Below are 26813 nucleotides of genomic sequence, written 5' to 3' on the forward strand. Positions count from 1 at the left end.
TTTTAATATGAGGTATTCCGTTCTCCTGTGCTCTCCCAAATTCAGTTATGAATTACATACCGGTCACCGACACCGAGATCTTGGCATACAGTAAATACTATTCATCAGTAGCACAAATATTGTGGCTGGGTGGAGCTATTTCTAGAAAACTTCTAAATAGAATACAAATACACCCCTAAAATGATGCACATTAAATTTAAAAAATAATCCCTGGGGTTAAGGCTTAAAGTTAATCCTATTTGAAAACTTGCTACTTACGCCACTGGGACTTTTATTGTTCACCATGAGTTGATTTTATAGCAGTTCAAAAACATCAAAAATAAAGCAAACATATTTTTATAAGTGTCTGTTTTTCAAATTTTACATAATTAGTCGAAGTAACGAAAAATTACAAATTCTATTTAGGCAAAGAATTTTAACATTTTTAATTGTAATAGGTACTTTCAAAATGTAATACTGATAATGTTGTTGTCGATGTGTATGTATAGGAAAAACAAGAGCCTACGTATGGTGTGAGCGGAATACTGTTGGAAGAACTGAGGATTCAAGCGTGGTTTGGGTACAACGCGGCTAAACGGGCTGTCCGCCGGGATGATGTTATGGAACGTGCCAAAAAGTACGTATTATTGACTTGTAGAAAACGTTCGTTTGATAATAATTAGTTGATATACCTATGGTCAAGTTATTCTATGAAATCTAATAGAAGAAATCGAAATCTCTAGATTAAGACTCTGATTTTGTTTGATTGACTGTTTCCGCGGGTATATAGATTCGTTAACTATATGGGACGACCTTCGGATACGATAATATTATTTACCTGTATCGCTGCACACAGGTATTTGACGGACGCGGACGCAGGGTACCCGTTGATACTGTACGGGCCTTCGGGGTCGGGCAAGACCACGGTGATGGCGTCCATAGCGAAACACTGTCACGTGTGGAATCAGGACGCGGCCGTGGTGATGAGATTCGCCAACGCGTCCGCTCACAGCTCGTCGCTGGGGCAAACGCTCAACTCGCTGGTTGTACAATTGAATCTCATAGACAGCGGAAAATGTACTTGGTTCAAGCACGTGAGTTTCGTTTCTAAAAAATAATTTTTTTTAATTTCGTCAATTTTACGCCCCCGTCGTTTTCAGGACGTACAACTGTACTCGGAACAAATTATACGGCTGTTGGGTTCGGTTGGATCGAAACGGCCGGTGACGTTGATTGTCGATGGAATCGATCGAGTAAATATTACACTGCAGATGTCATTCTATAACTGTCATTTTATAACTATATTATAGAACTGTGAATTTTTAGCTAAGGCATTTTTTATACATAGCTTTCTATTACTTCAAAGTTCCAAACTTTCAATTTTGTTATCATAGAGCATATATTATGTAATATCATGTTGATATAATTTGGTTTTAATTCTTTTTATAATTTCTAGATTTTAAGGTCCTTCTTTGAAATTTTTTTATAGAAATTTCATTAATATTTGCAGGGTCTTAGACACTTTTACATGTTGTACAAATGTTATGTGGTATGCCAGTATACGATTTGGTTAGAGGACACAAAATTAAGAATTGAGATTCATTTTCATATATTATTTGCGTACAACATTATTATTGTTAAAATGTTAGCTTTGAAACGCATTTTAGTGCGTCGTATATTCATAACTATATTAGTTATATATGATATATATCAGATATCTATACAAAGTTACCGCCGTTTATTATATTTTCATCACTTCATGTTCATTTATGTGTACAGTTCGAGAATGATTTGGTGGATTGGATACCACAGTCACTGCCCAACAACGTCAAGATCGTAGTATCGGCCTCGGAACCTTCACCGCACCTAAACCGATTGCGACAGACCATAAAATCGACAGATTCGTATATACGGGTTGGTTATAAGTACTCATAATATATTAATTTATGTTATTGATATGTGATACCTCACAGATAACATCAATCTCCATCGCAAATCGTCGTAATTTATTATAAAATTATTATACCTACTTGTGTTAATAGATTGCAAACATGACTGATGAACAAATCGACTCCTTATTATCAACGGCGATCATCCGACCGATCGGTGGCGGCGGAAGTGAAACGATCAAAACCGACGCCAAAATGGTGGCCGCCAAAACACCGTTGGAACTCCATGTAAGCTCGCTGTTATCTAAGATCCGAAACTCAAAACAACCACCCTCGGCTGAAAAGTGGGTGGAAGCCATTTTTGACAACGTCGAATCACATCTCGGCAAAGACAAGGTACAGCCTTATTATAATATCTACATCGAAAAATATTAATGTATAGATTATTATAACAAAATTTGCGGCTGCGATGAAAATAAAATAATAATAATAAATAAGATGCAACTATCAGTATTAGTATCGAAGCAATTGAAACGGTTGAAATCGTTTGAACAATGTATATAGTGAAGAAGTTATAACTTTAAAACTGATTGAATATTTTAAAAACGTTTTAAAATAGTTTTAATGATTCACATGACACAAAAACCGTTTTGAAATTGAAACGTTTTATAAATTGCTTAAATGCTTCATATATGATTTAAGCATCGTAAATATTATATTTACAACCAATACTTATTGTTTACTTGTATTATGTCCTCAAGGTATCCTCCGTGATTGGACACATGTGTGCCACCCGATATGGTTTACTCGATTCGGAGTTGGTCGAATTACTGTCTTCGGAGAACGAATTTCGATCTTCAGACCTTTCCGTCGTTGGTGAGTGATTATAAGAAAATAAGACTCGTGTCTGTAATGTAGAACCCTATATTTTTTATATAAGTTAAATGTGTCGTACGCGAGAATTGAATATAATCAAATATAATATATATGACACATTTGATGGCCTTATATAACCCAAAACTGCACACTTATAAATATAATCAGTCATCAATAAAAAAAAACTTTAAGATTTTCTTTAGAAAAAAATATAGAACACAACCACTCACTTTTTAATAAAACTTTTTAAAAATTGTCACAATTTTGCTTTTTTTACTGTTTGGTAATATAACGTATATCATACTACAGCGATTTCGTCTTCGGCCGGTCTCTTCTGGGCAATGTTCAACGAGCTGATGTCATCATTTTTGTACTGGTTCAAAACGGATCGATACGCGACAGTCCGATGGAAGAACGCCGCAGTCGCTGAAGCCGCGGGTCGGCGTTATAGCGCGTGCATCCAGCGCATCAATAAGAAAATGCTTTCGTACTACAACGACCAGGTATGCACTCCAGTACTCCACAGTCGCGCAAATTGGTGGTCTTGTGCGCTTCAAATATATTTTACACGTTACAAAGGTTTTACGATGCTTATTATTTTCCTTAGAAATTGTTTAATGTTTTCCTGTAAGTATACAATGTACTCCAATAAAATATAACATAAATGTAGGTACCTATATAGTTGGCTATATTAAATAATTTATAAATGTTACGATAGTGACATAATATACTATGTTTAATATTGTATATTATTTTGACAGTGGAATTATTTTTTTTAATTCATGAATTAAATATTTTAATGTTCAAAAAATGGTGTGTAAAAAATATGTTTATAATATTATATAAGCTGAGAAATTGAAAAATATGTAGACATATTCATTCGAGTGATTTTTCGGAAGGTAATTCTAAAATAACTAAATAAATAATAATGGTGTTTAATCCCGTTCCCAGAGAATTTCAGCTATTTTCGGCATTGATATTACATTAAAGTAAATTATCTCTCCCGGAAAGACTTTCCGTCGTTCGAGACTACTTATCTATCTTATAGTACCTATAAGTATACCTATATTTATAATAATGCAGGCATTATATATTCTCTGGTCGGTGACAGGTGATGTCAGTGGCAGAGGACGACAGTGGCAAGAAGAACTTAACGAAACGCAGGAAACTGGATGAGTGTACTCACCTGACCGACCAGGCGGAGACGATCAAAGAATTTTTCAGCGACCTCGATTGGGTTTTGGAAAAACTGAATAATGGGTCGGTGCTACAGGTAAGTCAAGTGTCCGATTATCTTACATTCTTACAACGATTAAATCCGCGCGACTATAATACACGGGGATATAATTTTGAAATGTAGCATATTAAAATGCTCATGTAGAATGACTCCAAATTCCAACAAAATTCTGAAGTAAACGATGAAAGAAAAAATGTAATTATATAACAAGGGTGATTAAATATTAGTATACATTTTTCATACAATTTATAATAACATATTATTTTATTTTAATCAAAAATATTGGCTTCACCCTATTACATAGAAATAATAAATATTAATTTAATAATTTATATTAAAAAAATAAAAATACTAAAAAGATGATGGATCACTATTTGCTTGCCATACTCATCATTCTAATTATTGGCAGGTTCTCAAAATATTTTTTGTTGCGTTTAGGTATAGAAAATTGATATTTGTGACGGAAATAAGAGGAAAGGTCTTTAAATTTGCACAGGAGAGTCAATATTGTCATATATTACACAAAATTAAATTAGCAATTTCCATTTATCAACTTAAGTACTCAAACCAAGCTTGTTCATAACAGGATAATGATCATTAGGTGAATTATTATTCCATAGTGCTAAACGATAAATTTTCGCTTCCCGACACCAGAAAACAGGATGTGGGATGGCAAAAGAAAAATTATTGGTTCACATGAGTGTGGCGAGTGTGTAATATATAATATATGTCTATACAATTTATTCCAATACAATTCTATATTTATCGGGGCAAATTTTTTTCAATTCGCGTTCCTATTTTTAAGATATTTAATTTTTTGTACCCCCTAGTTAGTTTTTCAAATACCTATGAGCGCACAGAACCGTATTTTACAATAACATTATTAATCAAGGTACTCAATACTATCATAATACCTATATACTCGTTTGTGCAGTTACTAGACGAACTGTCGGTCCACGCCCAAGAGCCGCAAGCGAGTTTCCTCAGAGACTTCCTGTCGTCCGCCATGCCAGCCGTAATGGACAATGGCAACCAGCTGTACTCGCAAATGTCGCTGTACCAGCCGGCGGCTGACCGCTACCGGGCCCTGATGGAAGCGCCTCCGTTCCCGACATTGATGCCACTAGTTCCGAAGGATGCTGCGACTGCGGCGGCACAGTTGTCAGAATCCGTAGACGGTGCTGGTGCCACGGACAGGTTCGACTTGGTCAAACGATTCAACGACGACGCGAATTACGTGATCACCGTCAGTACCGGGCGGAAAGAAATAAGCGTGTGGGACGTACACACGTGAGTTCGGCAGAATACATTATAAGATCTCTTATAATCGACTTGACAGGTTTTCTTTTTTTGGGTCCATAGCTGTATGAGAGTGCGCACGCTCAAGGGAATCCTCCATCCGACCGCGATGAAACTGATCGACAATGAGCGTTGCATAGTGTTATGCGAGCGAAAACTTATCGTCATCAACTTGGCGACCGGAAAAGTGATCAGCAAACTCAAAGGTATGCCCTTTCACATTATAACAATCAGGACGTTAAAAATATCTCGCAATAGAACCGGGACCTGATCGAAACCCTTGTTCACTTTCTTATATGTATTTTAAAAAGAGGAACTGACATTGTGAATATCAAATTTTTTAAATGATAACCGAAATAACTACATATTTAAATTTTACCAACATTGTAAAATTATAATTATATTACCATGCACTGCCGTGGCTAAATACAGCAAGAGACTTCAATAGATCATTGTTGAACGCGCTTTTTTGTTTCCCGCAGGTGTTATGAATCAAAACATGCCTTACTTCGGCTTGCACAGTTCCACGAAACTCGTTGCGTTGGCTAGGAGCAGGATGCATGTGAACCTGATCGACATCGAAACTGGTACTATAGAGGCGTACTTTAAAGCCGGTGAAGACAGATTCCTTAACTCACTGCTGGTGTCCGGAAACGGGAGGTACTGTGACCATGACCGAGTATCGATTCGTCGGCGTTATTATTATTTTTTTTTAACCATCATTGTTTTTTCTGCAGAGTCATGGTGTGCGGTGACGAAACTCAAAAACCTTTTCCGCTGCTCGTGTGGAACTTGACCTCAAGGCAGTTGATGTACGACTTGCGCATACCGTTCCATGAATTCGTCACTCGACTCGCGGCCATCACTTACGAGGGCCACTACGTATGCTGCGTCGCTCAAGTAAAAATTCATTCGTTTTCTTAAATGTTGGGTTCCGCCAATATTAAAAATTTTTTTTTTCTCAATTGATTATTGACAAACAACTTAGCTCACTTAGGCAAAAATTTGGCCCGATACATCTTACATAATAAATTATCTATGTATAAATATTATGAACTATATAAGTTAAAACTAGCAATACATAATGATACATATAGGTACCTACAACATAATATTATAATTCATTGAGCTGGTAACGTGGATAACTTGTAGTAATATTAAGATACAAAAACCATCGGTGTAACTTTATTACCGAACACGGTAATATGAAATTTATTTTCCAACTTTCACTTATTAGTTCACTCGAAACGTCGGCAACAACCGCAATAGAACGACACCCAACTATATAACTAGTGCACATCTTAGTGCTTACGTCGTCGTGATATTAAGAATGTTCATCGTTATTTTCCCCACACAGGAAGTAGACGAGCCCGGGCCTAACTTCATAGTGGTGTATGACCTGCAGTCGGGCACGTTATTCAAAAAGTGGAAGCCCGGCGTGAACTGCGTGGCGCTAGACATATCGTCCAAGGACGGGTGCGTCCTGAGTGGCCACGAGAACGGCCACATATGCATCTGGGACCTGACCACCGGTAACTGCCGATGGACGCTAAGCGGCCACGTGGCGCCGGTTACCAGCCTCCGACTGGACCCGGCCGGCGGTTCTTTCGTGTCGCTGGACACTCACGCCCGAGATCGGACGATCAAACTATGGAACGTCACCACCGGTGAGTAGTGTTCCGATCGTTTTTTATTATTTAGGTGCTCTCTAATGTCGTTAACAAATACACAAAACGCTTGTGTCAGTGGGAGAGTAGGAACCTTATAACGAGTAGGAAGCCAGGACTAACAACATAACAAAGACATTCACTATGAAATTATTCTAAAAATACAGAAATATTCGAAATTATAATAAATAAAAAAAAATAAAAAAAAAATAAAACATTAATACATATATTTCTAGAAAATCTTTACATTAGGTTTTTATATTATTGTAGAGTTATATAATGTGTTAAAATAAGTAGGTACATACTGCAAGAAACAGTGAAAATGAATCAAAAACCAAAATTCGTAAATTTATGTTCATCGAAAGTATAGGTAATATAACTAATAAGTATTGTGAATGAATTTAAAATTATATACCTACTGTTGCCTATCCACCGGATTCCAACACTGCGAAAATCGGGATGGGAGTGGTTGTATACATAAACTGAAAAATAGGTCCACGGTTCACCTTTTCATCGTGTTGCGATTTTGCGAATACTAATTGATACGGTCGTGCGGGCATTTTTTTGAGGGATATTTTCCGAGGCCATCCCGAGAGTGGCATATACAAAAACCCCTCCCCTTAAGAAAGATATTTATTTATATTTATTTTTTATTAGTTGATGACTGATTAGGCATTGATAGTCTAAATCGGTCGTCTTCTGCAATGGTACAGGTGGGACCGGCGGCGGTCAGTTAGCCAAAACAAACCAATCTTTTGTCCATCATACTGATCGACGTAGTAATACGACAATCATTTTTAGAACTGGTTTGAATTTTTTATTAAGTCTACTTAAGATCGGTCAGTCTAATTTTCCCAATTTCACCCTCAAATTTAGTTTGAATATTTTAAAATTTTGTAATTTTCAAAAGTTGATTATTTGGAATTGTATACAAAAAACTTAAAATGTGGACTGATCGACCTCAAGTAGACATTATAAAGAATTCGGATCAGTCTGCTAAAATATTATAGTATTATTAGGTCGATCGGTAGGAATGTAGGATGGATAAGAAATGCATACAAATGATCATAAATTGTTTACCATTCACGCCGAGTAGATGACTTGTACATGAGCGTGCGGGAACGCTTCACTATTTCTTTTACACACAGTCACACACACTAATCATCACATACTACGCAGACATTTACAAGACCCACATGTAAACAATTTCAAAATTGCCTACTTCGAACTCCTTATAAATTGTCCACCACCGATCCCCCTAAATACTCAAGGGTATTGCATATAGTTTGGGGGCGAAGGGCAAAGAAAAAGAAGATGATTAAAAATTAAATAATTTATGTGGTTAAATTGTGAATATAGAATATATTTTATTATTATCTTTACAATATAAACTTACTTTCGTTTAAACTGTCTGCAGGCCAACTAGTCTCGGAGTTCACCCCTGCTAACCCTATAACGGCGTTCGAAATACTGCCAGGCGGCGAGTTCGTGGTGGTCGCGTCTTCTGGGTCCGCGCACCCCACTGTCCTGCAGCTCCGAGGGCCACAGCAGTCCGCCAACGAGCAAACTGCGACGACGAATACTTACGGCGGCGAGACGACGCTCGAAGTAGACTTGTCGTTGGACTTCCGAGACGATGCAGCTGCTGCGGCGGCGGCGGCCTCGGCCCCGGTCCCGACTTCTGCCGCCGTGTCTAGATGACAGCCGCCGCCGACGGAAAACGACGACGATACGACTGCCGCATCGGGATGTGGACGAGGAAAAGCGTTTGTCGCTGAAGGTCTCCGCGAGAGATTTCACGATTTTCGTACCTATTGTCCCGACGACAACGGCGATGGCAATTATCATGGTTATTTCATGTTTTTGTCGCTGATGATATACATCCTCCTCCTCCTCTTACTTCTCCTGTCATACTTGCTTTACTCGTTCTACATCACACACACTCACACACACTGTGTTGGTAACCTTTGTCGAATGTTGACTGCCGATAATGTGGACGTTACGATGAGTCTCTCGGTCGACGAGACACGATCATAGTTTACAAAAAATAAGAATTCTTCACAATACCATCATACTGTAACTACTATTACTGACTACTGTTTACTACCACTACTACTACTACTACTACTACTACTACTACTACTACTACTACTACTACTACTACTACTACTACCACCAACTACTACTACTCATCGTGGTGTAAATGCCACACACATCCAAACTTACTTCTATTTTTTTATCTCCTAAGACTGATCCTAATTGTAAGATAACGCACAAATGTAGACTAAAAACATAACTATTTTCATTCGGATACGTCTACAATATTTAATATTACATAATATTATGTCCTCTTCTGTTCATCTTTTTAATAATCGTATATTTAATCGGTATAACTTCTCTCGAACATCGTCATTTTTAACCAACACCACAATGTTTTAAGTTTTAACATTTTAATATTATTATGAATGTCTTAAAATTGCTAAGGGTTTTAAATGAAATAAAAATAAAAAATTCGAAGTAACAAAGTGTTCTTTTTTTATGAAAAAAAAATACATAACACACAAACACACACACAGTTTTTGAATACAAAACTCATAAACCACAACAGAATGGATAAAATGCCACCAGATTTTATAAATAATAATAACAAACAAAATAAAATCACCATAAGAAGAGAAAAATGGTAGAAAAACAAAATAATAACATCATCTTAGGTAACAAGTTTTTGTCTAAATGCAAATAAATAATAATAAATAAACTAACGACGTACATTTTTTAGAGTAGGTACCTTACAACTATACCAGCCTATTAATATAACTATACAATTACCCAAAACTATACAAAACGCACATTTTTATTTATGTATTAAATAAGTTATTATTGTATGTGAAATTATTAATAAAAAAACAACGTAATTATGTTTTAATTTATTTTCTTCACTGCTGAACACTGTTCTTGTTGTTGTTGTTGTTGTTGTTGTTCATTTTTAATAAGAGTTGTCGGTTGGTCCCCTGAATCTTTACCGACTATTTCTAATTTTTCAGTCTCGAAAGTTACTAAAAATATGATAAACAACATATAAAACCAATTAGTTAAAATATTTATTTTTGTACAATCTAACAAAATTATTGAACAACCTAAATTTAATTTAATTTAGTTTTTGTTTGTATTCAACATTTTTTTTTTTCATTATTATAATAAGTTTTCATACGCAAATAATATTTATCATAATATGATATGCCAATTTTAAATTATATTTTTATCATTTTATGTGACATACCTTCTTTACAAGTATTTCTGGAAGTAATTCATTAGCCATAATTCTAATTGTAATAACAATAGAATCGTTGAAAAAAGATTGAAAGTTAATTTTTTACTGTTATATTATGTTATAAATTATACTTATATCAATTAAAACTTTGAATGAAAAAGTAATTTATATGTTTTTGTCCAATATTATAAAGATATATATATCTTCAACGCATACAAGTGATAAAAAATAACGGTTATTAGATAAACATTAAATATAATAAGTGTAACAAACTATATAAAAGACATGTTTGTAAACAATTAACATTCACCAAAATGAATGAAAATAAGTTAAATGGAGGTACAGAAAGGATAAAAAACCTTTGCTTATCTTATCAGAGACCTGTCATATATTAATACTTTAAATTTAAATGCAAGTTTACATTTTGCATTTAGTATTTACAGTATTGAAAAATCTCAGTTCATTATGAATATAATTATATTCAATATAATTTATTTCTCTTAAAAATAATAATTGGTGATCTTTGATATTTATACAAAATATATACACTTATTTTAAATAATTTTCTAATTAAAAAATATAAGCTATGAGCAAGTTTTTTTGAAATTTGTCAAATATAGTAATGGATATTACGATCACATTACAAGAGTGACATTGTACACTTAACAGTCTAAAGAATATAAAGAATAATTTACGTCTTTATAATGTACAAAGGCTAAATGGTAAAATGTTTGGAGCATTTCTTTAAAAAAAATCATTGTACTAAAGATTTTTATCCTGCTCAGAACCAATTACATGCACAATTTAAGATTATTTAATTTAAAAATATAGTCCTCCAATGACTGAGTTTTTTTTTCAAGATGAAAACATGGGATAAATATAGAGATACGAAAATATTACAAAGTTTATAATAACATAAAGTCTAAAATAAAATTGGTAATTACTTTTATCGGGCTCTTCTTGAACAAGTTCATCAACTTCACACAATTCGTCAAGATGAGTGTTTGTTTGATTTAAAAAGACATCGGTGTTCCCACCCCTATAAGAAAAAACGTGAAAAAAAAATATTTACCACATTTTAATTATTAAAAACATGTTTAACTTACTGTGCTTGGAGCTCACTAACTTCAACAACAGGACCACCACTGTATATCCTCCACAAATAAGTCCATTGGGTTTCAAATACAGATACATAGTCAGTTTCTAAATAAACAGTGAAACAAATATGACTTATATATCACTATGTAAAATAAATAATAAATGATCATACCTAAAGTTTTGCCATCCGATTTATCAATCAACTTTGAATTGTCTATTGGTCCTGGTGGTTCACTGACAACACCATTCAAGAAAGATTCCCAGCATTTAAACCAACTCATTGATATAGCAAAATCAGGTATTCCATCCTAATCATAAAAATGAATATTAGTCTACATGGATACTGCATCACATTCATAACTAATGCCAAAATGTACAAGTTTACTAAATCATTGAGTATAGTTAATTAAAGCCTAAATACAAATTAATAATTATAATATAAATTATAAAATAATTAAGATTGTGCAATACTAAAAGTGACGACAAAATGGCATGATGTGTTACTTTGTCTTACAAACATGTAACACATCAAATTTGTGTTCAGCGGAACCAATTTTGTGTTGTTAGCAAGATAATATAATAAAAAAATATTTACTTGAGTATCACTAACTGTCAAACTCTTAGGTTAGGACATTATCTGTGTTGGTAAGTTTGTTTTTTTTTTTGCGTTATTTAAATTTGTAAGCCAGTTATGAGTATGTAAAATATTGTTTTTTTAAACTCCTTGAAACACATAAAATTTAAAATATCGTAAAGAAAACACTCATGTTTTTACCTTTAAGTTTGATAATAAGTGATGTCAACTCACACTCTAATAATAAATCTAATAATACCAAATTAGTTATTCCAACCACAAATTTGGTATATTAAACATTTGTAAGACACAATTAATAAGCACAAAATTAAGTATTGTATTATTTGAATACACTACAATAACCATAAAAGTGGTGGATTTTAAAATAAAATACATTACTGGAATCCGGATTTGAAGGCAAATGGCTTTTTCATTTTAGATAAAGATAGAAAAATGATTATTTTATTAAAATGTGTTTCATTTGTAAATCAATGCTAATGGATAAAAATGAGCCATAAGACCTTGCGAAAACAACACATTGTAGTTTATATTTGTAATGACTAGAAAGTACTTTCATGGGTTTTCATTAATATTTCTTAACCCTTTGTTAGTCACCTTGTTCTTTATTAAAAACATTTTTTTAATGTTTGGGATATTAAAATACACAGTGATGACTAAAGAAGGGTTAATCACTGAAAGAAGTAATGAAAAAAGTATAATTATGTATGAAAATATCCCCCTCCCAACAACAACTTCGGTGTACGTTTCCTAGGTATAAAAATATTATAGGTCCAAACCATCAATGCTTTACCAAAGACAGTTTATCAAATTATATGGTTGTGCATTTTTTTTTCAACATTGGTGAAAACCTATCATATTTTTAAGTAATTTTTAATTGCTTTTTTTGTATATATAATGCATTTTTTTTTTCATTCAAAAAGCTTTTTTATTGTTTATATTTCCTTAAGTCCGAACCTTATATATTGCATGCAGACTTGCTTCCTCTCTAAGTCGAGCAAAGTTTTTTGTTTCTGTTTCAGCTCTATTTCTAAGCATCATCTCAATATAATCGGCATAACAGACTTCACATCTTTGAAGCTGATTGTTGGTGCATTTTGGTCCACCATCAAATCTAATTATAGTGTTATTAGTACATGATTTCTGTTTTTATATTGACATTTTACTTACTTGCCGTGTAAGTAATCCCAAATTTGCCCAGAAACCATGGTAGCAAAATGATTGATTTGAGGTTCATGAGTTGGCTTCACTCTATTGTGGTGGCACATGAAGTCATAATTATCTATAGGGCCTGGTTCAGCAAATGTATTAAACTTGGATAACCATTTAGTTGAAATAAAGCATGCTTCCGGGAAACAATTAGGCTGATTCTTGTTCACTTGAACTTGCCGCATTTGTGTCCTAATTCTATTGGTTACTGGACTATTTTTTCTGAAAAAATAAAACATGAACATTGATTACAATTATTATTATAAAGAACATGTTGTTATACAAAAAATACAAAATGTTTCCATCACTGTTACAAGCAAGCCACGCACATCAAATTTTGGACCCCTGTACTAAATGCTTTTAGGGTCCTAAACAAAATTTCTGAGAAAATACACCCCATTATAAGCAATACGGGTGGTCCCATAGGTACACAATTTCAAGGTATAATCAATATTTAACAAACAGCTTAAAATAACAATATTACTAAACTATCATTATTAATATAAATATTATTACTCAATATATACTAATATCATAAAATATTATTTAATACAAAATAAGTATTCCTATCAACATTTCAAAAATTATAAATTAATTTCAATAGGTCCCTGTAATCTAGGTCCAATAGCCCTTCTCTTCTTTGTAGGGGTCCTGGTTTCCAGAACTATTTATTAAATAAATATACAATTGTGTACTTACTTGTAAAAAAGAACATAAGCTTCGGAATTTCGAACAATTTCAGCTGATACTAAAGTGACACACTGATCGTCAAATTCATACCATTGTTCATTTATTGGGTTTAACGAATAGCATGTGTAATGACCACCACTACCAATTGTACCATGATGGCAAATAACTGATACTAGTTTGTAAGTTGTCACTTGAGATGTACAATCTATCAAAAGAAATGTATTCATCATAAATTAAAACAGAACTCAACATTAGCCTATAATATAGATTAAAACATACCTTTATGAACATATGGCCGTAAGTCTACACCATCAATAGGGAATGTTACATATGAAGTTATTTTAGATGAAAACATTAATTCGTGTCTGAATCTCTTTAGGTGTATGCACAAAACTTCAGGCAATTCGAGAAGTTTAGAAAACTTTATACCGTTACGCAGCTTTTTGCATTTTTCACAGCTAAATGAATTAATAATTAGATTAGAACAAAAGAATTTACAGTTTAAGATATTTTTTCATACCTATACATGTTATCACCTTTAAGTTCATCAGCACTGAAGAATGCTGCTAGACAGTCATGTAAACCAACTGTTGGGCCCCAAAACCATCTGTACATCATGTCCCAAAACCAAAATATCCAATTCTTAAAGAGTAAAAATAAATTAATAACAGTAACAAAATTACACCATGATAAAATATTGAGATAATGAAATGTTGTGACTTTCAAAATAATGATTAATTAAATGATTAGTTAATTAAATCTAAAAAAAAAGATTTTGAGTAGAACTCATAGAATAATTAATATGAATAATTCATACAAAAATTACTTAATATTTTATAAAATTGAATAAACACTATCCATGAGATGTGCAAACTTTTTTAACAGATGGCCATAAACATTTAATGGTCAAAAAATGGCATAACATTTTTATTTATTTCACAACATAAAATCATGTTTCCCATAGTGTGGAGTTGCAGACCAAATTTGGCTATCAGGCTGTAGTTTGCCCAACCTCGCTCTATACACTATATTGATAAGACTACAATAAAAATCAGACAACTTAAAAAAAAAACCTTGTTAATCCAATAAATTGTTTGATTTAGTCAGGATCTGAAGTCAATACAGTGTATGACACTTCTAATTTAAAAAATGAATCTGAATTACTTGTTGATTTGTGTAAATGTCGGACAGTTTATGTACTGAACATAAATTGGTTGAACTTTGATGTAAGACAGTAACATGATCACGAGTAGGTATGGGAAGTGATAAATCTTGGAAGGCTTCAACCCTTGAAGATACCTAAATACAAGAGATAATTATTACATTTTTTAACTACAAAATGTAGATTAAATATTAATATAACAAATTCAAAATTATTATATATCGAATTAAAGGACTATAGAGCTACAATGCATAATTTTTCAATCCATAATCAAAATATTCAGAATATTTTAAAAGTATATTCAGTAATTAAGAAGTAAACCCTTTAAATAGAATAGTCAACTTTTAGTTTTTAATCTTTTGACAAAAATGAATATTAAGAAAAATAATGTACATTTACATATACACATGGTGTGTAGTAATTACAACATAATATTTAGTCAAATATTATCATTCTTTCATGGTCAAATTAAATCTCTCATTTAGTTTCTTGTAAATGAACATAGAAAATATAAATTCTTGCTTTTTAAATTTAATATTTTTACACAATAAATGGCTTTTGAAACAATTTAAACAAAATTAAATGTCTTAAACAAATATACTTTTTCTAAATTTGTGTACATTATATGGAGCATTAATACATCATTAGCATTAATGAGTTGCAATTACATACCAAGGATAATTTTATTTTAGTTATATTAATGCTATAAGGAATTTAGGATATTTTATGCAGTAAACACCATTAACAATAAATTATTAATCTTTAACACAATGACATGATAAAATGCATTAAGAACCCCATGGCCATTTTATGAGTTAATATACTTATTTATTTATAGAGCTCAGTTAAATGAAGTATCTAGTATGTAGATGTTTTTAAAATTGTATTTATAAATGACTTTCCTCTAAATAAGCAAACAATTAATGTGTAATTATTGATAATACTGAGATGTAAAAATATGGATAAAAAATCTTACCCGGTTGCAAGTTAAACATTGAACAGAACTTAAAAGCTTTCCATCAAATATTTCAGAAATTATACTGTTGTATTTGACATGATATTTTTTATTCTTTTGGCAGAATGAAATCTTATTTCCATGGTTCATTTTAGCGAAAAGATGACGTTCTAGTTTTTTGGTTAAGTTTATTCGCTCAGATGTCTCTTCTGACAATGAACTTCGTTCACTTACGCCAGAATCACAAGTTTCATATTCATCTATACCCTCAGAACTACTATCAGCATTTGTCAAAGACTTGAGTTCATCATCATTGTCAGAGCATTCATCTTTATCTTCTTCCGGGATAGCCAAATGATTTTGTTCTACACTCTGTTTCCTTGAAGTGCCTTAATAAAATTAATATAACTATGAAACATAATACTTTTGATATGTTATTATTACTTAGTTTCAGAGTAATAGTCAAAAATACCTTTATATGAATGCCTCCTAGAAGGGACAACTTCAAGTTCAGGCTCTTTCAGTTCTTCGTGTAACTGATCCATAAAGCATCTTAAGAACTCTTGTGTGTCATGTTGATGAAATCCTCGGAACATTGGGAATGCCTACAACCATCAATGGTAATTATATTTAATCATACAAAAATAATAAAAATATTCTTTGACTTACATTTCGCATTGTGTATAAAATTGACGTAGGAGTGACATAGCCAGGACGTTTGGTATGCCATATTTCTTGAATGAGACGGTGATAAGCTTTGGATAAACTTAAAGGTTTGTCTGTTTCGTTGTATGGGTATTCAGGAAAACAAGTTAAAAAGTAATCTGTTAAAGGTGGTGTATTGGATAACGCTTGGAGTGCAGCATTCATATAACATGTGTTGCCAATGTTTTGAAGACCAGTAAGACCTAAGACAGTAACATCAAAGTTATAATGTATAGTAATTAAATTAGGTATCTAATTTTATACACAAATAACAGTTTGAATAAGTTACCCGTGGGTTTATGATCTTTGGTCAGTCTGTATTCATCATCACTATCTTCATCAGCAGATTCACCACTGTTATTTGCTGCTGCAGTATTACGGCAAAATTCTATCGAACAATTGGAACCACGGCGTACTCCGTTCAACGATCTCGTATTATTTTCTATGTTACACTCCTTGACACATAAATAACAGCACAAACGCATAGAAGGAAGACTGAGATGTAAACAGTGGGTTTTGTTTTCCTATGATTTAATTCAATGCCTAGGTTATACACTTCTTCAACTTGTTTAATTTAACTAAAAAAATGAATAGTACTTTGAAATGAAGATAGCTGTGATCGCATCCACCGTCATAACAGAACGCCTGCAAACAGTCTGGACTTATGCAAAACCATACTTCGGGCTTTTTTGATTTGCATACATAGCAAGTCAAGGTACCGGTGTGCTAAAACAGAACGTTACATCGGTACAAGTGAGAATGTTGACCTGGTTAAGAAAAGATAGATAAGAGAATACATACATGTTGTAAAAATTCAGCACATTTTTCGATAGACGATAAGTGATGTACAGTGAAGTGTGAACAATCCTCCATTTCTGGTTATTTGAATTGTTTGCTATTGAATTATTAGTTGTTTACAATCCCTTCAAGATCTGCAGACATAAGAAGCGCTTTGTATTATACCTATGAATGGCAACGCATAGATAAGTAACAAGTTTTTAGACTTGAAGTTGATGATGTGAGGGGCGGTAAACATACACGATGGTTTGGGGTTGAAGCCGTTTGGAGGACCCGAAAGGCCGAAAGTTATAGAACCTACTAAAATCGTGTCAGCACAACATAATCGGGCGGATGAACATTATCAAAAATACCAAATACAAAATCACAAACCGGGAAATTTTTTCCAAGCAGTTGACCGTGACACCGAGAGTAGCTATCACCATCAGCTAAACAGAAATATCGTAGTGGATTATCATTGGCTCTACGTTTTATCCGTAAAAATGAAATTGTTAACAAACTTTGTAAAGCAGTACGCCTGCGCCCTGCCAGAGTCGGCAAAATTCGGAGTCGGAAATATAAAAAATAAAATAAAAATAAACAAACCGATCGATAAGAGTAGGACCCAGGGATTCTCGATTGGTAAAAGTTTTTGAAAAATATTATCACTAGACAAGCAGCGAGAAAAGTGAGTATATGCGTGATAAGTGGCTGTACGAGCAATTTCATTAAAATTGTATTGTGCAATATGCGCTTGCAAAATTGTAAATACTTTTATTTTTTAATGATATTATTTAATTATTATAATAGCTATTAGTTACATGACGTTATTACTATAATATACAAGTGCATGCAGCATACTACTATACTAGTATGTGATTAAATGCGAAGTTCTTTTTAGTTTTTATTATAGTTATTTCCACCAGAGTACCAGACACCAGTTCACCTTCACAGTACTGCCGCGTGCGCAGCGAAAAATTATCCCGTATTGGTTTAGGAATCTTATGTTCGATAGTCTATAATTGTTCAAGTGCTTTGGTAATTTGATTCGATTTTCTCATAGACATAATGATATTTTAATACTTAAGAGTAGTTAGTACCAGGGTTCAAGGGTTGGGCAAGATACTCAAAAAATAGTATCAAAGATACACGATGCTTCTATACTTCCAATTAAATTGTATTAACTAATAACTATTAAACACAAATAACTTCTCTACACAATACACTAAACTGTCTATAACACTATACTATCCTATAAATACATCAAAATGAAGAATGACATAAAAATAACATCTTAATTTTAGTTATACATGTCACATGTGTATAATTGGTTATGGATTTATGGTTATGAAATTAAATGTTTATAAATTAATAATTTAATAAATGTCTATTAAATGTTATTTTTACGGATAAAATCTTGGTAACCTTTTAGAAAAATTAGTTTTTTGAACATTGTGTCAGATTGTCCTTTTGTCTTTGGTTAAATGGGTTTTTTACATAGATCTATGGTTTTTTATGCAGTAGTCATGGTTTATTCTACGGACCGTGCTTACAGCCAAGGCAGTAATGAATTTGAAATTTGAATTGAATTACGGTTGTCGATAGTAGTATGAAAGTCCCCTTACCCTAGAGATTATCCATTTTTTAAAAAAATAAATCGTCAATTATTCGTATACCTACCTTCAATTATTATTTGTTCATTCGGCGATCATGGACATATTGAATATTGATCAATAATGGATGAAAAGGTAATGAATAATTCAGTTTATTCGTTCTAGTTAATACAATGAATAACCAGATTCCAAACACAAATTGAAATTTCTCTATTTATCTAGATACACCTATCTTTCTACAAAATTATCTTTACCTCTTTAAGATCTTTTTTAATAGGTACGGGTACCATTCACAGATAAAAACATATATCAATGAATATTAAGAACAGTTTTTTTGTTCAATAATTGAATAATAAATTCTAAAAAACTAAATGTACCTATGCAATATTCCTTTCATCAAATATGATAGTATACCTATATTATAATTTATAACTCGTAAAATATGTTTTTTTTTAATATGATTAGTGATTACATAATTTTGTAACAATAGTAGCGTGTTTTTGTTACATGTTGTTCATCAACACAGCCCGTCTAAAATAATTAGGACGTATAAACAATTATCTATTAATGAATTAATATAATATTAAACAAAACAATATCGTAACTATTAAATACAACTCGAGAACATTATAATTGGTGGTATTGGTATACCTATAGATACTAGACCATAGTATGCTATTATTATAGTGTTTCTACAAAAATTACTTAACACAAAATATCACTTAGAGTGTTGAACCGGAGTCGGTGACCTAAACAGGTGTAAGACGTTGGTACTTTTTCCAATGGGTAATTAGGTAAGTAGGAAATCAAATTATCATATATCAGATAATTAACGTGAAACGTATGGTACACACGTGATATAACATAATGATAGTGACACACTAGAGTGAATTCTACAGGACTACAGGAGATAATGGTATACCTAGTGAATTACAATGAATTATGCGTTTACAAATGTCTATTAATTAAAACATACCATGTCATGGTTTTATTATACAACAATACAATTATGCATTTATGCCCATTGTTTTATTTTATCATAAATCCGAATAGGAGGTGGGGCGTTGCTACATATATAACTAAAGTCAACAACGGATTTTCAGGGGTTAGATTAATGTTGTCAGTTATATTGAAGAAAATTATAAAACCAAATAATTTTTCAGTTCAGCTCGAATATTATGATGAAATTTTATTTTATGACTAAACTAAAACATAGGTATCGACATTATAAGAAAACAATTGTAGAAATCTTAAATATTATGATGCGTACAGGATAATATATAATACTGTTATTGGTTATAAAGATACATCCTTTGGAAAATTAAGTGTTCATGTTTTCAAATTGAAAACACCTACATAATAAAAAATAAAATAATAAAATAAATATTTTTGATATGTAAATGACGAACAAGTCTAAAAATATAATAAAAAGTTTAAATTTTTGCATATTGGTAGGTACCTAATATGTACTTGACTAATTAGTTATAATCAATTACAAATTTAACCGAGGTCAGCTGAGATGAGACTTCAGATTTACAATACATATTCAAATTATTTTTTAAGTAATAACAGTACCTATATTAATAGTTGTACACATCAATTTTCATTTTTTCTTTTTTTTTCAAAATTTGTATTGTAAGGAACTGAATTTAAAAGTGCTTGTAAAAACTTTAGATCTTTTTTAAATGACTATTATTCCATAAAAAAATGTTTTTTTCTTATACTTAGTATACAAATACAAAATAAATAAAACATCATAGATTATAAACAAAAAACCTAATAAATACTAATTGAAAAAAAATTATACTGAGAATAACACGATATTTAAAAAAATCAACATTGATTTCTAGTTTATTGTGTAAAATATAAACAGTAGGTATGTATGATGGTCAAAATTTGTTTGTTCAATCATATTTAGAGTAAAAAACAAACTATACCTACCTCTTAATATTTTCTAAAAATTATAAATGCTTACTACCAAGTACTAAGTTTCCCTTGCGTACCTCCCCCTTATTTCCGCCAGTGCTCAGTATCTACACCTGGAAGTGTTTCAATTCAAAATCTGGAGTTCTGTAGTTGTTATATTCTAACCCGCAGGTAAATAAATAAATAATTATGATTAGATATAATTCCAACATCATACGTCTGAATTTTAAATTTTATCAAAACAACAAAAAAAGTACAGATTGTTCTTTAATCTGTGTTACTTATACTTCAGTATTTAACATAGCTTAAGAAGAGATTAATCGCGGATAATTAATTTGTCACGAGCAAAAACCAACGTTGTGCTAGATCAACTAGTAATAATAATTAAATACTATCTTTTAAAATATAAATATAAATAATGGTTAAAAATAATTAAAAGACATTTAATTTACACACACAGATTAGTGTCTTATAAGTAACAAGTAAAATAAATATATTTAATGATTTAAAATAAATAGTATTTCCTGATATTTTTTACCATCTTATTATAATATGATTTGTAAGTTTAATACTTATTAATTGTTTCTGTAAGATAGACGGCGCTTTGAGTAGGCAATTTAAAGCCATTAACCATCATTTTATTACAAAAGTAACACCATTGATTATATAATCAATATAATAACAAATATAGTTAATTTTATAAATATTTCGTTTTAGTTATTGCCTTATTGATACTAGCTGACCCCCGTGCAAGTTTTGGTGGCATATATTTTGCAATTTTTATGTTTATAGAACTATTTTATGCTTATACTGTCGTTTGAAAGTAGAAAAATAGATATTTTTTTTTTGTCAATGTTAATCAGTTTCATCAGTTAATACTTTATATTTATATAATCATTTGTCATAATACTATAAAAACATGAAATTGATGAGTTTCCGTTTAGGCCGTTTAGCTATATGGATAATTCCATCATTAAGTACTAAGGGGGTCCCTATTATTAACACATGGCACTTGCTATCCCTGAAGACTTTAAATAATATTCAACACAGTTAATGTAAGTGACATAGGTCGGATACACTTTATTTGTATTGGCTTTAAAATCAAACAAAAATGCCCGTGCGACAGTCGTCGCTCACATGTATATAATTGTCACACCAACGTTCTCCCCGAGTTTTAAGACGACGGCGAGACTGCATATACCTAAGCGAGCCAGTGTCTTATATGTTATATATGTACCTAACAAAATATTAGTGTCGCTTTAGCTTCGTTTGCCTTATCTTAGTTCTTATAATAATTAGTTCCCAAAATATAATCCCACAATCCCACCTATATTACATACATATTAAATTGATTAATTTCTACAATATATTACAACATTGAACATATAATAATTTAAAACTAGTCCCTAATCTTCCAAATAGCTACGAGATAGGCCGCCGTAATATTTTTAACTATTTTTTTTGACACTTTGATTCAATTTTACCCATAAATATAATATATAAAGTATTAACTATTTAAAAAAAAAAACCATCTAAAATAAAAATACACTAAAAATGCTAAAAAAATTTAAAAGTCCATTTAAAATACAAAGAAGAAAATGTTATTAAAAAATGTTATTTTTAAATTCTCCGATGCATGAACGAATAGTGTGCTTGGTATGAATTATTTAAAGCTAACAGAGAAAAATGCAATTTGAATTTAAATTTTAAATGCATGTCCTAGTTATAAATATAAGTTATTATTGTAAAAAAAATATGCGTTCCGTATTAATTCAGACCTCGAAGGGTACAATATGAGTAATTTTTATTATTTAAAACACCGTATTTATGAAAGTATAAAATTTAAACAAGGCAATACTGAAGTCTGAACAACGGTTCATGGTCGGTTGGCCCTAATGGTAGGGATATATTATTTTTTCATTGTCTCGAGGATCAGCTTCCATGCGGAACTTTCAAGTTTTCACGATCGCATTTTAATTTTTCTCTATAACTTACAACTTACCAATGTTACTTAAATTATAATCAAGATTTTTAAGGAGAAAAATTCGATACGTATCGATTTGGAGTAATTACGTACCGATTCGTATCGAAGTCAGATTCCGATGTGAGCACTGAACTAAAGACATACATGATAAATGTAATAATGTATTTAGTCCAGCGCATAACTGGTATAGATACTGCTTAGTACGTTTCGCTGGTAGGTATACCACAAGCACAATGTGTAAATTCTTGAACGCTCAATGGCTCAATATTGAACCGATATGTAACGGATTACTCAAATAATTGGAAATTATTTGTTCCTCAAATATCTACTGTCTCGGGCGAGCGAGACGGCGACATTTCTCCGTAACGACGGTTCATCCCCGGCCCGGCGGTATAATCAGCTGACATGACGGCCGCAGCAGCAGGCTTGCAGCTGCTGCAGCTGCTGCGGTCGCAGGCATGCCCGTAAAGTGAAAAGTAAACACAACACGACCAAACTGTAGCCTACAGACAACAACACCAACGCGACCTCGATCACGTATACCTAAAAACCCAATATATTGTACTATTATTGTTGTCAAGTTGTTTGTTGTTGTTGTTATTGCGCCGCTGCTGACTGCTGCCATTAACATCGACATTCAACCGTTCGACAGTCGGCACTCAACAGTCAAAAGGCAACTGCGTTCCATTTCCTGTTCTTCGCAGTCATACACGACATCACTTTCAAATTTGTCCACGTTGTACAGTCACTGACAACAACAATTACCCGTAATTTTTACTGCTGAATTCATCGTCTCTTCTTGTTCGCTGTCACCATGGAAGACGAAAATAAACTCAAAGGCGGACATGCCCAAGCAGGTAATTATTATTACAGAACGCGTCCACGTGTCTGGCGCTTTGTTCAGTAATACGCATTTTCATTTCTGTTTTCTACACAGTCAGAGCCGGAAGCAGGCGCATCGTGCAACACAAGAACCCTTCCTCGGACAAGATATCTGCCGCCGCTTCGGACGAGGCCAATTCGGTTTTGAAAGTCTCCACTAGGTAAATAAAGTAGTGATTTTTATGAATATAATTTTCCAACGGGAGTAGGGGTCTGCGTGTCGCGGAGACAACATTTTAATCTAAGACAGTACAATATATTATCTATTTACGTCTTTTAAAATTATAATATTATGGCGTGTTTTGTTATTGTCTTCGGGACAGTAAGCGTGTTTTACGCGTTTCAGATTTTTTTCAAATGATAAACGTACCGAAACGTTAATAAATTCGATATTTCGCAACGGGTGAAGGTCGCCACTTGCTGTTTATCCTATGCTTTCGGCGCGACGTCCGTCGCCGATTTTTTTCCTCCGTTCGCACTAACCTCTTGTTCTTTTTCGTTATTTTTTTCCATGCTCGCCGCAGCCCGCCCAAGCAGACCGTGGTGCCGGTGCACGCTCACAACGACTACCCGACCCAGGCTGTCCAGAAGACCCACGACAAGCCGACGCCCAGCCACGAGATGAGACAGCACACGTCCACGAGACCGACCATCCATCAGCCGCGCAAATGAGCGCGACAGCGTCGAAGCGCACACAAGAGACTGGGCTCGGGAGCGTACGCCATTCGACACGTTCCCGGATTATTCTTATTCTGTTAAAAATAATGAATTATTACCTCTATACACATTCTAAACCCTAACGATTTTTATCCTTAAGTTTACTTTTGCATTTACATTATGATGAATACTAATTTTTCATCGTCTTCTCCTGCTACCTATGACATTTCTCGTCCTGTCCATTCCTTTACAATATACTATTATTTTATATCTACACATGTATATAACAGTTATATTATTTTGGAATGTTTATTTGGTGCTGGTCCGGGAATTAATTTGGCTACATTTTGTAATAACATTTCAAATAATCAAATCAAGTTTAATCGATCGATTTTATTTTTATTATGAATAAAGTATTTTTTTTTGGAATTCGTTTGTTTTATTTTATTTTGAAGTCTTTTCGACAATTGGTATTTATTTCGTCAGATGTTGGACAAATGAAAACTATTATTTATGTTTTTCAACTAGATTGTAAACAGGAAAAATGTGCGACGGACTCCAAATTACAAGATAGCGTGGCAACAGGTCACGAACCATAATATAACATTTTATGATTATATTACATTGGTATGGTATATTTATGTAATCATTTATTTATTATAAATTATAATACATACAAATGTCCACTCTGACGATCTGCGATTCGTCGTATATATTCTAATTGTTATAAACGTGTACTATAGTCTATAAGTACAAATGTTCTGCCTGTCGAACACCTAATGACTAATTATGATTAATAAAAAAAAATGGTTAAAAACGTTATAAAATCGCCGTAAAAAGCGTTCGCCGTGGTGTACAGCCGTATTACGGATATATCAAAGTAATTCACTATACACCTGGGGCTTTCAACCTTTTTAGTTTATAGAACCATACCTCTTCTGATTTTGAAAACAATTTAAACGGTTCCCATACAAATAATGATAATAAAAGAATAAACAAATTTTTATTTTACACTCCGGATGCCCCTGGGAGCCACGACGCACAGGTTGAAAACCCCCGCTATGTCATAATATACTAATATGATTCAATTTTGGTCTGGCCACGGTATATCTCATGTGTATAATATTCAAATTTAAATAGGGTCAATATCGACCATCGACGTACTGTAAATAATATCGCGATTCGTGGCTTAATATTAGTCTAAATATTTTCATATTTTTTAAATAACAACATATTATATTTTGTCTACTAGTGATAATATTAAAATAATGATAATACAAAATGTAATTTATCGTTATTTATGTCTGAATATCCAATTTTGAACTACAGGTCTATACATTATACAGGTATATAAGTGGATATGTTTGTTTTTCTGTCTGTAGATAACTTGCTGTAGACTTAAAATTTAAAAATTACTGAATAGTTTTCAATAAAAGTTATTTCAATGGATTCCCCTTGACTTGGAGGTCACTGTGTTTTTTCCTGCTATAATGCAGTAAACTATAGTATTCTATAGTGGTCGTCGTAGATGTTTATACTGCTATATATTTGGAGTTCAATTTCTATACGGGTGTTTATTGTGAAATTACAATTCTGAAAATTTCTCGCCAGTCTAATAGCACATTAGTATTATACTTATTTATTATTATATTTCTTTATCATAATTCTGGACGTTCTGGTAATTATTGAGTATCTATTGACTGGAATATCGGCATTGATCTAAACAATCTAACCGTTCAGTAAATACGATAAAAGTAATTGCGTAATAGTATATAACTCGACGCACGACAAATGACAATTTTTAGTATCTAGATATACGTCGGACGACTTAAAAATTATTGTACATTTTCGACAGTCAAGTTCGACGTTTCGTGCGCTCTGATAAAATGATATAAAAACGATTATTCAGAATGGACTAAAAATCGGTTTCTTTCAAAGAAAAACTAAACACACATGTTAGCCAATGCTTTGCCAATAAAAAACAGGGACGTTTAGAATTTTTTGTAAAATTTAAACTATATAAAATATAAATTTGTGAGATATTGTGTATACCTATGTTATTTTGTACTTTCCCCTCCCCCGTCCAAAAAAAAATCAAGTACTGGATCCGCCACTGTTGGAGGTGGTTGTATAGCGTATTTTTTTCAACCCCTAAGGTTATATAAGGCGTTGAAGGACACGGAAGGGCTCTCACACATTAATTTAGTTTTTGGGTCACGAAAAAGGAATAATATTTTTTGTTTATTTATTTATGGTTACCATTGGTTACCTAATACCTACATAATATTATTATGACATATTGATATATGATTAGTAGAAATAGTGCACAGCAACTTTTTTTTTTG

At 32.4% G+C, this 26813-nt stretch overlaps 3 protein-coding genes and 1 long non-coding RNA gene across 11 annotated transcripts in view; 2 read left to right on the forward strand and 2 right to left on the reverse strand.

Annotated features, from left to right (window-relative positions):
- Window positions 1–9572, forward strand: part of LOC111030132 — a 23130-nt gene extending 13558 nt beyond the window's left edge. For both annotated transcript variants that reach the window (XM_022309496.1, XM_022309497.1), the window contains exons 8-21: window positions 489–616; window positions 836–1073; window positions 1140–1232; window positions 1759–1893; window positions 2022–2264; window positions 2630–2744; window positions 3054–3247; window positions 3856–4017; window positions 4916–5271; window positions 5344–5486; window positions 5763–5940; window positions 6018–6180; window positions 6638–6947; window positions 8365–9572. In XM_022309496.1, the coding sequence (XP_022165188.1) occupies window positions 489–616; window positions 836–1073; window positions 1140–1232; window positions 1759–1893; window positions 2022–2264; window positions 2630–2744; window positions 3054–3247; window positions 3856–4017; window positions 4916–5271; window positions 5344–5486; window positions 5763–5940; window positions 6018–6180; window positions 6638–6947; window positions 8365–8648 (2742 nt within the window). In that variant the 3' untranslated portion in view covers window positions 8649–9572. The remainder of the gene's footprint in view (window positions 1–488; window positions 617–835; window positions 1074–1139; window positions 1233–1758; window positions 1894–2021; window positions 2265–2629; window positions 2745–3053; window positions 3248–3855; window positions 4018–4915; window positions 5272–5343; window positions 5487–5762; window positions 5941–6017; window positions 6181–6637; window positions 6948–8364) is intronic.
- Window positions 2173–3086, reverse strand: LOC111030136. Its single transcript, XR_002604075.1, has 3 exons — window positions 2975–3086; window positions 2612–2775; window positions 2173–2284 (listed from the first exon to the last, which is right to left on the reverse strand). It is a non-coding gene; the product is annotated as an uncharacterized LOC111030136 (long non-coding RNA).
- On the reverse strand, window positions 9099–18209 carry LOC111030133 (ubiquitin carboxyl-terminal hydrolase 20-like). Of its 7 annotated transcripts, none has more exons than XM_022309502.1 (18): window positions 18013–18209; window positions 17800–17855; window positions 17431–17561; window positions 17227–17355; window positions 16919–17153; window positions 16594–16832; window positions 16397–16529; window positions 15946–16313; window positions 14972–15106; window positions 14328–14449; window positions 14087–14265; window positions 13817–14012; window positions 13079–13339; window positions 12866–13022; window positions 11489–11624; window positions 11325–11421; window positions 11163–11257; window positions 9099–10003 (listed from the first exon to the last, which is right to left on the reverse strand). In XM_022309502.1, the coding sequence occupies exons 3-18, from the start codon at window positions 17500–17502 to the stop codon at window positions 9870–9872; spliced, it is 2688 nt and encodes an 895-aa protein (XP_022165194.1). In that variant the 5' UTR covers window positions 17503–17561; window positions 17800–17855; window positions 18013–18209; the 3' UTR covers window positions 9099–9869. The 7 variants fall into 7 exon arrangements, with proteins under 7 accessions (XP_022165194.1, XP_022165195.1, XP_022165191.1 ...); XM_022309503.1 differs by having other exon boundaries at window positions 17431–17592; XM_022309499.1 differs by having other exon boundaries at window positions 17928–18209.
- A 5218-nt stretch (window positions 18210–23427) lies between these two features.
- Window positions 23428–24897, forward strand: LOC111030145. The gene is made up of 3 exons (XM_022309519.1): window positions 23428–23786; window positions 23867–23972; window positions 24336–24897. The coding sequence occupies exons 1-3, from the start codon at window positions 23744–23746 to the stop codon at window positions 24481–24483; spliced, it is 297 nt and encodes a 98-aa protein (XP_022165211.1). The 5' UTR covers window positions 23428–23743; the 3' UTR covers window positions 24484–24897.
- The last annotated feature ends 1916 nt before the right edge of the window (window positions 24898–26813 follow it).

This window comes from Myzus persicae, unplaced genomic scaffold (assembly GCF_001856785.1).
Source record: "Myzus persicae strain clone G006 unplaced genomic scaffold, MPER_G0061.0, whole genome shotgun sequence".
Lineage (NCBI taxonomy): Eukaryota > Metazoa > Arthropoda > Insecta > Hemiptera > Aphididae > Myzus > Myzus persicae.

Coding starts and splice junctions, on each gene's coding strand:
- LOC111030133 (XM_022309504.1), bottom strand. CDS start 17,502: ATGGAGGATTGTTCACACTTCACTGTACATCACTTATCGTCTATCGAA. Junction 14,450..14,971: donor ACATTTACACAAATCAACAA/GTAATTCAGATT, acceptor TTACTCTTTAAG/AATTGGATATTTTGGTTTTG. Junction 14,266..14,327: donor AAAGGTGATAACATGTATAG/GTATGAAAAAAT, acceptor TAATTCATTTAG/CTGTGAAAAATGCAAAAAGC.
- LOC111030145 (XM_022309519.1), top strand. CDS start 23,744: ATGGAAGACGAAAATAAACTCAAAGGCGGACATGCCCAAGCAG. Junction 23,787..23,866: donor AGGCGGACATGCCCAAGCAG/GTAATTATTATT, acceptor TTTTCTACACAG/TCAGAGCCGGAAGCAGGCGC. Junction 23,973..24,335: donor GTTTTGAAAGTCTCCACTAG/GTAAATAAAGTA, acceptor TGCTCGCCGCAG/CCCGCCCAAGCAGACCGTGG.